The sequence below is a fragment of the Schistocerca serialis genome, chromosome 1 (assembly GCF_023864345.2).
Source record: "Schistocerca serialis cubense isolate TAMUIC-IGC-003099 chromosome 1, iqSchSeri2.2, whole genome shotgun sequence".
Lineage (NCBI taxonomy): Eukaryota > Metazoa > Arthropoda > Insecta > Orthoptera > Acrididae > Schistocerca > Schistocerca serialis.
Genome location: NC_064638.1, coordinates 173,887,761 through 173,902,118, shown reverse-complemented (window position 1 = coordinate 173,902,118; position 14,358 = coordinate 173,887,761). Strand labels below are relative to the sequence as shown.

At 39.6% G+C, this 14,358-nt stretch overlaps 1 protein-coding gene across 2 annotated transcripts in view; it reads left to right on the top strand.

Annotated features, from left to right (window-relative positions):
- The window catches only part of LOC126465022 (uncharacterized), a 142,256-nt gene extending 128,935 nt beyond the window's left edge, over positions 1-13,321 (top strand). For both annotated transcript variants that reach the window (XM_050096275.1, XM_050096277.1), the window contains 2 exons: positions 1,262-1,347; positions 11,886-13,321. In XM_050096275.1, the coding sequence (XP_049952232.1) occupies positions 1,262-1,347; positions 11,886-11,969 (170 nt within the window). In that variant the 3' untranslated portion in view covers positions 11,970-13,321. The remainder of the gene's footprint in view (positions 1-1,261; positions 1,348-11,885) is intronic.
- The last annotated feature ends 1,037 nt before the right edge of the window (positions 13,322-14,358 follow it).

Below are 14,358 nucleotides of genomic sequence, written 5' to 3'. Positions count from 1 at the left end.
CAGAGAAATCAGTGATCGAAGGGACCGATTGCGCCCACCTCATAGCACCGCTACATGTGGTGACAAGACATATTCTGTGTGTGGCAGTGATGGATCGCACTGCCACATCACAACAAATTTGGTCTCTTGCGCAACAAGCATTGTCTGTGCATACCATTCGCCATTGTTTGCAGCAGAATGGACTGTCTGCAAGGTGTCCATTACTGTGTTTACCACTGAGTCAATTCCACAGGCATTTTGCACCAGCAATGGTGCAATGAACGATGGACATGGACAACCGAACGGTACAATATTGTTTTTACCAACAGATCCCAATTCTGCCTGCACTACCACAATGGTTGAGTTAGCGTATGGAGACGTCATGGTGAGAGACTTCTGAACTGCTGCCTTATGCACAACCATACCGGTCCTGCACCCAATATTATGGTTTGGGTGGTATTGGATACCACTTCGGGATCCCCTTAGTACGCACTGCCTGTACACTAAACTGAAATGTTGGAGCCTGTCGTCATCCTGTACCTTCAGAGCTTTCTGATGGCCCCACATTGGAACAAGATACATCTGGTCAATGATTGCGTTACGACTGGCTCAGGATACACCATCCACTGTTACACCAGATCAACTTTGGCAATATGTGGAAACAGACTGCTATATCCCAACGACACATGCAGAGCCTCTTTGATTCAATGCCAAGGTGGGTAGCAGCAGTTATAGCCAGCAAATTCTGACTACATTATCTTCCTCACTTCACCTGGCGCTATATTTTCAGTCATATGTGATCTTTGCTCGGGTCCTTCTTGGTGTTACATTTTGAATGGCCAGCAGTGTAGCAGAAGTAGTTAAAATATATCACAGCAGATGACATCCACAGACAGATTGTAGAAAATGATTTATCTTGAGATCCGTCCGTAACAGATGGCATGCGAAACATGAGTAAACTCAGGAAGCCATCTGCAGTGTGTTAATTAATTCCATATGGTTCTTTATAGTTTTTGTTTCCAGCATCACACATTATTGTTAACATGAGTGTAACTCTATACACAGCATATATTTTTATATTGTATTTGTAAAAATATTAGTGAGTGATGTATGACACATTTTTAGATAACAGCAATTATAATCGTGTTATATTCTCAACATTGGATTCGGGGAAGTGTGGTCAGAAAAATGAATATATGTAATTATTCTTTCACTTATGCTTCCTGTTTAAAGCACTGACAAGTTGTAATATTAAAACACATGCATTTCTGCTTTTTCACAGAGTTCTTCAGTATAGCAGACATAGGAAATCATTCTTCAACCTGCATTGTTCCTGCTGATATTCATCAGCTGAATTCAGAAAGAGAGGTAAGACATCGGCTAATCATTCTTTGATAACAACAAATTACAGAAACTCAGGCATCCTTTTATTTTACTAGTAGGTAAAAAGCGAGTACACGCAGACAATTGAACTAAATACAGAAATGCTGTACCTCCAATAAGTATCACATGAATTAATGGAACAGTTTAGTAAGATGTTTAACTGTGATGCACTCATACATTGTGCCAGCCGTCTGACTCATAGACACACACTGGATGAGCAGTGCACAAGGTCTCATTGAATTTGATCAGAGTATATCTTCAAAAAGACGCAGAAGCACAATACTTTTACAGATCACCGAGGAAAGGTGTATTAAGAAGTGTTGATTTGTTTTCACTGCCCCAGGCTTAATTGGTGTAGTTGTCTACACATGTTTGACATGGCTGTCAGAGTGCAGTAGCAGATAGGCCACAGTACAGTAGTCCACTTAGCAGTCTAATGCTACAAGTGCCATGCAGAACCTGGTCCTCCTATGGAGTAAAGATGCCACATTGAGAAACTCTGCTAACTGAATGTTGCAGGCCATGGAAATTAACAGTGCAGACACACCACTGTTGGTTGCTTAAAGCATGGAAAAATTCAGTTTGTCAGATTATTCATGGCAGAATATTGTATGTAAAGGCTGTTAGTGGCTTCAGAGTTAGTGCTCAGGCACTCATGGACAAGACAAACTAAAATTCAGGGTAGCAAAACAAAAGCAGAAGTGCTGAGCTTCATTCAAATTATCCTTTGCAAAGGTAAATCCAGAAGTATTGTCCCATTCAAGTCTCATGCCACTAGAAAGGTGAGTAATATAGATAACACCAGTGACGTTGAGAAACTGCTAAAATTAAAAAGGCTCAGTGGCCTGACGGAGACACTATCATTCTCTACAGAATGTGCAATTGAGTCAACCCCTCTGTTAACCATAATCTATCATAGGTCCCTTGAAAAGAGAACTGTGCCCAATAATGGAAGAAAGTACAGGTCATGGCTGACTACATGAAGGGTAGCACAAGTGATCCTCAATATCCTTGACATACATTTGTTCTAGAATCCTAGAACATGTTCTGAGCTGAGATGTAATGTTAGAGTTGGACAAAATTCATTCAGATGACGGATAACCAGTGTAGGTAAAATTATTATTCATTTACACCAATAAATATATTTGTTTTTTGTGAACAAAAGGATGCACAAATAAAATATAATAACATCAAATCCAGAAACATTTATTGCTCCATTTCTTTGTCACTTATTGGACAGATGTACTTTTTGTTGACTTTAGATTACTTTTTGGAACCTTTTTTCTTCTACCATTTCACCAGACAGTTTATTGGACTTTGGAAGATTTACCATTGTGGCATTGAAAAAAAATCAATTAAAAATATCCACAGACGCCGAAGAGAATCTTTTATTTCAGAACATGCACGCGCGCGCACACACACACACACACACACACACACACACACACACACACACACAAAGAACTACCTACTGGTTACCTTCCAAGAATTTATTACCTCCAACTTGACGTAATTACGTTTCCACAGGTCCGTTCCCAATAAACCTGTCAGTAGAAGAAAGAACGGCCATCCACAACCTCAAGACAGATCCTGGTATAATCATCCTCCCTGCGCAGAAACCCTTCCCCATTGTCACGATGAATTACAGTGATTACGTGACAGAAGATATCCACCATCTGAGTCCCCCACTTACTAACCCCCCTTCCCCCCCCCAAACAAACTGTGATTCCATCCAAGAAATCTAGCATAACCCCTAGTCAAATCCTTTGGCTAATCCTAGAATCCCTCCCTCCCCCAAAATCAATCTCCCTCCTCCTGCTCATGGTAACCTCCCAAAACTGGTAAACCTAACAATCATGAACACCCAATTGTAGCTAGTTGCAGTGATCCCACTGAAAGAATTACTGCCCTTTTTGACCAATACCTCCATCCAATTTGGAGTAGCCTAACCTCTCATATTAGAAATACAAACATTTTCGTCATTGACTTTCAAACCATGCCCACCCTAGTACCACCTAGGCCCCTACTCATCATTGTTGTTGCTAAATTCCTGTGCAACATCTCCCTCCTCCAAATTCCAAAACTACCACTTCATTCCGAATACATCCAGCCAATTGCATACTCACAAGTAACTACTTTTCTTTTGAGGGGAAAATATACATACAAACCCGCAACACAGCCTTGGGCACCTGCATGGCTCCCTCGTATGCACTATCTTCTTAGGTTTATAAAACCCCAAACACCATGTTTGTTTCATTTTCACTGAAGATACTTCGCTGATATGGACCCCAGTGCAAACACACACCCCAGTGTGCCATCTTCCTTGATGTTGATCTCCAGCTCATGATGGCACCATCCATACTTCTATCTATATCAGGTCCACTAAACATCAACAGTACCTGCATTTTGGCAGCTGTCATCCCTTCCAGACCAAAAAATCAATCCCATATAGTCTGGAAACTGGTGGCTAGGACTTCTCCAGTGATGATATTTCCCTTGCCCAGTATGCTGCAGGTCTCACTAAGGCCTTCACAAACAGGCACTATCCACCAAATCTAAGTTGCATAGTTCTCCCACCCTATCCTCATATGTCCCCCCCCCCCCCCCTTTTTCATTCTTCCACCATCAAGAACCTGGTGAAACGAGGCGACCCCTCCTCCATCACCTAGTATCATTCCGGAGTGGAACAACTTAATCATGTCCTTCACCAGGGCTTTGACTATCTATCATTGTGCCCAGAAATGAGAAATTTCTCACTCACAATTCTCTTCTAAAGTGTTCTGCCGCCCGCCCAATCTACACAATATTCCGTTCCATTCCTATGCTGCACTCATCCCCAACATCTTGCCACACGCATCATATTCCTGTGGAAGAACAACCTGAGTGCAAGATATGTCTGATTTACCCACCCATCACATCCTGCTTCAATCCTGTCACAGGTTTACTCTATCCCTTCAGAGGCAGGCCCGCATGTGAATGCAGCCATGTCACATACTAGCTCTGCTGCAATTTCTGCTCAGCATTTTATGTAGATGTGGTCGTCAACCAACTGTTAGCCTGAATCAATGGCCACAGCCAACTTGGCCAAGAGCAGAGTTGACCACCCATTGAGAGAATACGCTGCTGAGCACAATGTGCTGATTAAAATGGCTGCTTTGCAGGCTGTGCCATAGAAATTCTTCTCCCCAGCACCAGATTTTCTGTACTACTTAGAGGGGAGCTGTCCCTGCAATGCATCCGTTGTTTCTGTAATCCATCTGACCTTGGTCTCCACTAAACAACTGTCTCAGAACCCCAACTTAACTCAGACTGCACCTCATCCTCCAAATCCACTCTTCCACCTCAGTTCACTGTTCACTGCTCAAACTGATCGGTGGCAGTACCCGTGTGTTGCATTCCTATCCTTTGCGTCTGTTGCGTCTGCCTCCCACATTTCTGTCCCATACACATGCTGTGTCTCCTTCCTGAATTTCTACATAGTGCACCTGCTGCTGCTCCACACACATATCCTATCCACCTGCTGTCCTCCCTCTCGTATTAATATTATCCCATGTACTTGCTTCCTCTCCTTCCGAGCTGCCAATTACCCTCCCCCCAAACTTCCCTCCTGCTGACCACCACCCTTCTCTCCTCACCCAGTCCACCTGGCACAACCCCTCTACCCCCAGTCTATATTCAGAACTGCAGTCCCAGCATTGTGTATTCACTTGGCTCAATATAGATGCATGTGTGTGTGTGTGGACTGTAGCTTGAAAGGGGATTTGTCTGATAGTGAATTTTCAATCTTTTTTGTGTACATGTTGATGACTCAGTGCCCCTACTATTCAGTGAGTTGTTGCATTTACTGCTAAGTTATTTAGCTTCAAATCATTATCTTCTTCGGCAAAAAATTGAGAAATCTTCAATTCTTCTCTAATGTTTGGTAAGTTCACTGCAGTTTCTTGTCAGGTCCACCTTCCAAATCTGATTCAGAATCAATGAGTGAATTTTCTCTTCCTATCACAACTTAATTTTCAGTCAGTTCCATTTTAAGTCGTTCTGGGTGGAAACTTCCAGATGGTTGCCATTTCTTTGGCTACTATATATCAGACGTTTATTATTACTCTCCATGGATCATGGACGGCAATCCAAATGAACCATTTATTTTTAAATTGAAGATAAGACAGTGCTACAGTAGCTGCTTGCTCTCCATTTGATGCAGAAAAGTTAAAAACAGTCTTCAAATTCTGTCGCAGCCCTTATCCATAAGATACTGCCAGTGTTCTGCAATATTTGACGGGACTATCCTCCTGTTGTACAGTCCAAAATTCGTATACCAGTCAGGCAAAATCAGTGTGATTATTGAAGCAATCATCTCACCAACTCAACAAGCTGAAGATACCCATTTGGCAAAACATGTTCAGCTGCGCAAAGAAGTCTGTAACTTCCTGCTGAAAATCCTCATCCAACAAGAATCATCAACCCTTCAAGGCCTTTTTTAAGGGACAGAAAACTTGATAACCACAAGGTCAGGACTATACAGCAGGTGCTACAGTATCTCCAACTTGACATTTTCCATATGGGGGGCTTGACTGGCAGATTGATTGACATCTCGTGTCAAATCATGACCAACATGGAGCTTGGCACACCATTCTACAACACTGGTTTTCAATAGACATGCTGCCCTCTGCACATTCTTCATTCTTTGATGGGTGACTACCAGTGTTTGGTCTTCAGCAGACAAGAAAAGAATAACAGCACATTAGTCCTGTTTGGACACATTTGGTGATAATATTGCTATAATTAACGTTTCCGCATTCACCGCATGTACATCGGAAAGACACAAATGCCACTCAAATCCCTTGCCTACAAGTCGGTGTGTATATAACCGCATTGGGGTCTTGCTATGTTGCATATATGCTGCAGCAGTGTCCTCAGATCGAAACTTTCCGATTGCCCCTTATATATTAACAGCATTGCAGGTAATGTTTGAAAAAAGCTGCACAGGTATTCAGTCAGATCCCGATAAGTTTTGAAAGTGGTGCAAAGATTGGCGGCTTGCTTCAAATGTATAGAAATGTAAAATTTTGCATTTTATAAAAGAAAAAAGTTTAGTACGGTGCAGCTACCAATCAGTGAGTTGCAGTTAGAATGATCAGCTTATACATATATCTTGGAGTAAAAATTTTTACATAGGCTCTGTCATTGATAAAGCAGGTGGCAGACTTCAGTTCATTTGGAGAATACTTGGAAATAACAATAAGTCTATGAATTAGATTCCTTATGAATACCTGTGCAACCCAAGCTAGAATATTGCTCAAATGTTTGGGGACTGTACCACATAAAACTAAAAGCAGATAAAGAATGGCACTTGAATAGTCACTGATTCTTTTGACTCTTGGGAGAGCATCATGGAGATGTAAAAACTTCGTTGGTAGGCACAAACTATCTTGTAAAAGCCTGTTTACAATGTTTCAAGAATTGACTGTAGGTGATTATTAATACACTAAAACCTGCTACATATTGCACCCATAGAGCTCATGAAGATAAAATTAGACTAACCACTGTGTACACAAGTGCACGTAAGTGATCATTCCCCTGGTATGTGGTACAATGGGAAGTACCCTATGAAATACACTTGACAATGGTTTTTAGAGTATGGGTGTAAGTGTAGGAAGTACATGCCAGTTGGAGGGCAAAGTTCAGACTGTTGGTGCTCTCATATTCAGATTTAATATGGGACAAAAATCACCTTCCTGGTATGTCTGACATTAGTTCTTAGAGGTCAGCGATAGCTGCTATAAATTCAGCAAGGCACTGTCCCTCCCCACTGCTCCATTATGGTGCCAACACTTTGATAGCCTATTTACGGACATGAATGTGCTGGACTGATCACCAGTCCTGTGAACTCATTTTCTGTTGAGAATATCTAGGATGTCAAAAGAAATGTGCATGTTTCAAACTTTTCTTAATTACTAACTATTATTTACCCAACAGAATGTTCTGTGTGTTCTTCATATTTACATTGTTTTCAGTTATTCCTTTTATCAGATTTTCATTGGACCATCACACACGTTCTCCTAAACAGATAGTTTTGTTTAGTGCCGTATATTTTATCAAATTCCCAGTAAAATTTCCTTGAAACTTTTGCCTTTTCTGCACTTGTTGTTTGATTTCATTTGACAACTCTTTTCTTTCGGGAATGTTGAGTATGAATATTTTTTTATGAATCAAGATGAGCATACCAGATTAAAGTAAACAGCAAGTTTGTTATAACATGACAGTTATACAGACAGGGCAGCAGTAATTTAGCAATGAACTTAGACAAACAGCAGGAGACGTTATGTATTGCTGATCATATACAAGTAAATTTCCTCGGGTATTGATATGCACAGAGAAATGTCTACTGCTCTTCTTATCAGTAGACAAAATTTGAAGAGGAATTGAATTAATAAACACAAAAGTAATTTGGTGGTGTCTGAGGCAGTGCTATTCTGTCATCAGAGGGTTTTATATACATGTCACATCACTTCCATCTGGCGTTCTACGGATAGGAGCATGGAATGTCAGATCCCTTAATCGAGCAGGTAGGTTAGAAAATTTAAAAAGGGAAATGGATAAGTTAAAGTTAGATATAGTGGGAATTAGTGAAGTTCGGTGGCAGGAGGAACAAGACTTCTGGTCAGGTGAATACAGGGTTATAAATACAAAATCAAATAGGGGTAATGTAAGAGTAGGTTTAATAATGAATAAAAAAATAGGAGTGCGGGTAAGCTACTACAAACAGCATAGTGAACATATTATTGTGGCCAAGATAGACACAAAGCCCACGCCTAATACAGTAGTACAAGTTTATATGCCAACTAGCTATGCAGATGATGAAGAAATTGATGAAATGTATGATGAGATAAAAGAAATTATTCAGGTAGTGAAGGGAGACGAAAATTTAATAGTCATGGGTGACTGGAATTCGAGAGTAGGAAAAGGGAGAGAAGGAAACATAGTAGGTGAGTATGGATTGGGGGTAAGAAATGAAAGAGGAAGCCGTCTGGTAGAATTTTGCACAGAGCATAAATTAATCATAGCTAACACTTGGTTCAAGAATCATGAAAGGAGGTTGTATACATGGAAGAACCCTGGAGATACTAAAAGGTATCAGATAAATTATATAATGGTAAGATTTAGATTATATAATGGTAAGACAGAGATTTAGGAACCAGGTTTTAAATTGTAAGACATTTCCAGGGGCAGATGTGGACTCTGACCACAATCTATTGGTTATGAACTGTAGATTAAAACTGAAGAAACTGCAAAAAGGTGGGAATTTAAGGAGACGGGACCTAGATAAACTGACTAAACCAGAGGTTGCAGAGAGTTTCAGGGAGAGCGTAAGGGAACAATTGACAGGAATGGGAGAAAGAAATACAGTAGAAGAAGAATGGGTAGCTCTGAGGGATGAAGTAGTGAAGGCAGCAGACGATCAAGTAGGTAAAAAGACGAGGCCTAGTAGAAATCCTTGGGTAACAGAACAAGTATTGAATTTAACTGATGAAAGGAGAAAATATAAAAACGCAGTAAATGAAGCAGGCAAAATGGAATACAAACGTCTCAAAAATGAGATCGACAGGAAGTGCAAAACTGCTAAGCAGGGATGGCTAGAGGACAAATGTAAGGATGTAGAGGCTTATCTCACAAGGGGTAAGATAGATACTGCCTACAGGAAAATTAAAGAGACCTTTGGAGAAAAGAGCAACACTTGTATGAATATCAAGAGCTTAGATGGAAACCCAGTTCTAAGCAAAGAAGGGAAAGCAGAAAGGTGGAAGGAGTATTAGAGGGTCTATACAAGGGCGATGTACTTGAGGACAATATTATGGAAATGGAAGAGGATGTAGATGAAGATGAAATGGGAGATACGATACTGCATGAAGAGTTTGACAGAGCGGTGAAAGACCTGAGTCGAAATAAGGCCCCGGGAGTAGACAACATTCCATTAGAACTACTGACGGCCTTGGGAGAGCCAGTCATGACAAAACTCTACCATCTGGTGAGCAAGATGTATGAGACAGGCGAAATACCCTCAGACTTCAAGAAGAATGTAATAATACCAATCCCAAAGAAATCAGGTGTTGACAGATGTGAAAGTTACCGAACTATCAGTTTAATAAATCACAGCTGCAAAATACTAACGCGAATTCTTTATAGACGAATGGAAAACCTGGAGAAGTCGACCTTGGGGAAGATCAGTTTGAAATGAAATCAGTAGAAATGTTGGAACACGTGAGGCAATACTAACCGTACGCCTTATCTTAGAAGAAAGATTAAGGAAAGGCAAACCTACGTTTTTAGCATTTGTAGACTTAGAGAAAGCTTTTGTCAGTGATGACTGGAATACTCTCTTTCAAATTCTAAAGGTGGCAGGGGTAAAATACAGGGAGCAAAGGCCTATTTACAATTTGTACAGAAACCAGATGGCAGTTATAAGAGTGGAGGGGCATGAAAGGGAAGCAGTGGTTGGGAAGGGAGTGAGACAGGGTTATAGCCTCTCCCCGATGTTATTCAATCTGTATATTGAGCAAGCAGTAAAGGAAGCAAAAGAAAAATTCGGAGTAGGTGTTAAAATCCATGGAGAAGAAATAAAAGCTTTGAGGTTCGCCGATGACATTGTAATTCTGTCAGAGACAGCAAAGGACTTGGAAGTGCAGTTGAACGGAATGGACAGTGTCTTGAAAAGGAGGATATAAGATGAACATCAACATAAGCAAAACGAGGATCATGGAATTTCGTTGAATTAAGTCAGGTGATGCTGAGGGAATTAGATTAGGAAATGAGATGCTTCAGTCTCAGGACTGAAGACCACAACAACTTACTTCCGTCATCACCCATGTCTTGCCTGGACTCAGAGCTGCCTCTAGAGTTCATCATTTTGCAAAATATGTTGTATTTCTCTCAGTTTGGTCATTGCAATAGGCCACACATTAGCAAACGTAATACCAGAAGCTCATATTTTCTGTCGTTCGTGTTTTTTGTATACTGATAAAGTGTGCTAATGAGAGAAATTTTATAGTCAGCCAAGGATTACAGTCAAGTGGAATGAGCTCTAACTAACAGTATTGTAATGTCAGCAAGTCTGTAATTCATCATTCTCATTGCCTCAAGTTATAAAATGCTGCAGATAGATAAATTCATTAAGGGAGAACATACATGATAGCAATAAATCTTGTGAAAAAATTTTGTTGGTTCGTCATTTACTACGTAGTATTAAAATTTCAATTCCTGAATATTATGATCCAACGCCGCTCCTTAGTTTGATAAAAATAATAATTTGCCAAGGGTTACACGGTGCCACACCCCTTTCTTGTTCTGTATTTCTTCATATTATTTATTCCTGCTTGTTTAGAAGTGGTTGCAAAGGAGTAAAGTTTACAAAAGCTGTGTATAGATCTGTTATTACAATCTGCAACATGCCTCATTCCAGCAAAGTGTAATCGCTGCATTTTAGTAATTTTGGCAGACTGCGAACTCTACAGAGGCTAGGATTTGATCAAGGAGCTTTCATACTGTTGACATTGAAAGATATTGATACAAGGAGAATTGCTGCAGCTGATATCATTGCTACTCTGTTTTAAAATCAGATTAGCCAAAGAAGACAAGCAAAGAAAAGAACGCTTAAGGAAGAGGAGGAATATGCGTATGGTTTTCACTAGTTCACCAACTTAATGTAAAGCCTGATTACAAACACCATCCAACCTTTAATTCACGTTTCCCTTAACTTACATTTTGGAAACTTTATGTACCTTTTCCTTACAAATCACTGATTATTTAATACAATAGTGAGGTATTTATGTAAGAGAAAATCGTTAAAATTTGTGCTTCCCCCCCCCCCCCCCCCCCCCCCCTCTCCCGGGCGCGCGCACGCACACACACACACACACACACACACACACACACACACACACACAGTGCGTGTGCATACATGTTTGGAGAGCTGTAAAAATTCAGCAAAAGAAGGTATCAAAATTCTGTTCCACAGATATTTGTAACAATGGTGTATCAAATATTGTACAAAAAATGCTTTAATTTCTTTCTGATAGATTTTTCAAAAAAGGGACATTCGTACTCACTTTGTTAAAATAATTTAGTTGTTTATAATTAAAACTAAAATGCCAGTAAGCATCAGAACACATGTGTATGCATATAACATTTCTCAACAACTGCGCGAAATGTAGTTACATTGCCCTGAGAACTTTGGGCTATAAGGTTTTTTTCCCCCCCCTCAGTACTGCAGTTGTGCATATGTCCCCTCTTAAACACTATAAGCAGGCCAAATAAATGAGTTAGGCCAATTGAGACCAAGTCTAACTGTCCTCAGTTTTTGTATTTAGAAATTAGGACAACGATATTGTATTGCAGACCCTCTCAGTGTTTTAAGTGTATGTCTCTTAATATTGATATGAATTTGTTTTATTTTTTACTGTAATACAAGTGATTTATTAATTTCATAAGCAATATTTATTCTTTCCTTCTATCTATCTTTTTTTTAGATTTGTCCAATATGTGATGAACTGATTGCGAAGGATTGTATTGAGCAACATGCTGCTCTCTGCGCGGAAAATAAATTTGGGTAGTGCCTGATTATTAATTGTAATTGTTTCCCGAATTACTATCATGTGAACGTCTTCCGGAGAAATTACTTGAACCTTGTGGTGCTGTACATACGACATGTTTAATGGAATTGTAATGATTTTTTTTGTGATAGTGTCAAATATTTTATGTACATGTCTGTGTGTGAGTTACTGTGCTCGCTGTCAGCATATTCACTAAACTTTTATGTATTTGTAATTATTTAGCACAAATAGTTGGGAATATATGATGTTGGAGTTCAGTCATGCAAAATTTTCTAAATAATATTATAGTCGTCTTTTGACAGTAAAATTATTTATTTGTACAATCCACTATTGCATTCAGTTCATGGGGCAACCATTATCAAGTGAAAACACTTTCCAAATTCGGAACAGTTTCAAAATTCTGTGTCTGTTAAAAAAAAAAATGGAGACCTTGGTATTAAGCACTGAGTTGAGCTCTGTAAGTTCATTATCTCACAAGAGCTTTGTTGCCAGATTTTGTTATTCTTTTACTATCCATTTAGTAACATGTACAATTGGTTGTGGATGCTTCTGAATGGATAGTTTGGCACCAACTGTGAGCTAGGGATATGCTTTGTGCGTGAAAGCCCACGAAGATGGTGAGAAGAAAAAAAATCAGCCAAGTAGATGTGATGGCAATAGAAGTAGTACACCACAGACCAGCTGTAGTAGAGGACCAGTAACTCATAGCCAATCACAGAGCTGTCCCGAAACTGTAACAAAACCACGTGAACAAAGGTTCTCCAGAAGCAGCCACTCGCTGCAGTGTAGAAAAAGCTCAACCCTTGGGATGAGCAGGAAGAGAACGAAAAAACACTGCGACAAAGCTTGTAGAGAGCTAAAGGCCCTGCAGAGCTCAGCTTCACTCATAATACCCAGGGCTCCGTTTGTCCGTGCGGTTCGAGAGAGTCTGTCATCTTTTTCAGGATATACAGAAGCTGAAAGTATTTCCATTTGATAATTACCACACAGCCAAAATTGCAGCAGTGGGTGTACAGATAACAATTCTACAATCAAAACAGGACCATGATGTCATTTACAAAATGTCGCAGTATAGTTTATCATAGTGTTTATAATCATGTGGAAAGTTTTACTTTGTTACAATACTATGGCAACCAAAGAATTTATGTAGAGTATATATAGCGACTTAAAAAAAATGATGTAATATTTTGTATTTTCCTTGTAAATAGCAAGGTATGAACCATAGTAAAATGTTTTATGACTTATATATATTCATTTGACCCCATTCGTGCTCACTTTTGTCATTACATTTTTCAAAGTGTATGAAAGTTCAAAAGAACAGAAAAATAAAGCACATTTTTTCAGATTTTAAACTTTCCGAATTCAGTTACTAGATAGCAGCCTGTATATTAATGTTATGACCATGATGCATGTAAGAATCCAGTATAGTAAGATATTGGCTTTGTTTGACCCATGATCAGAAGCATTCAGCAATGTTTGCAAACTGGTTTTAATGTGCATGTGCAGCAGTGAAGAGTTTCCAACTACTATTGGTTTTTACACTGCTTGTGTGCATATTCTGTATGTTTCGTTGTTTGATCCTGTGCAAAACTTCCTTTAACTCTGCATTAGATTTCATTATTCTGGAGCTAAAGTGCCATATTTGGTAAGTAACATATTTTAATTTGTGTGCTAAGAAAATCTCATGTTTAGATGCTCTGATACATAAAAGGTCCATCAAAATCATGTCATTGTTGGTGCAACATGGTGGAGTACAAGTCAGGAAATGTGACATCAGTGTAGAATCCTGTTATCTTCCAACTATCAATGTTAACAATTCCAAATTAAGCTGCTTTTCAAAGTTTTAAGGCACAAATTCCATGCTTGCACATGTATAATGCTCATAAACAGTATAAGGAAAAGATGTATTGCAACTCACAGTAAAGATGACCCTTTGAGTTGCAGACAGGCACAATGAATCTCATTCTGGTCCAAGCTCCTGGAGATGGCAGTTTTTTTGTGTGTGTGTGTGTGTGTGTGTGTGTGTGTGTGTGTGTGTGTGAGAGAGAGAGAGAGAGAGAGAGAGAGAGAGAGGTGTGCTTGCTTGTGTCAATGACTGTGTTTGTGTGTGTGTTTGTGTGTGTGTGTGTTTCCTTTTCTGAAGGAGGCTTTGGTCAAAAGCTAATGTGTAAGTGTCTTTTCATTGTGCCTGTTCGCAGCTCAACATATCATCTTTATGGTGAGTAGCAACCTATCTTTTCCTTATATTGTTGACATTGCAGGGTGGAGTTTCCATTGAATAATGAGCAAAAAATAGCTACAGAAAGCACGTAGAACTAGAGTACAGTTTTAACTGGGCGGAACAGTGCCCAAAACTGTGTGCACATCTTGACGTATATAATAGGTCCAT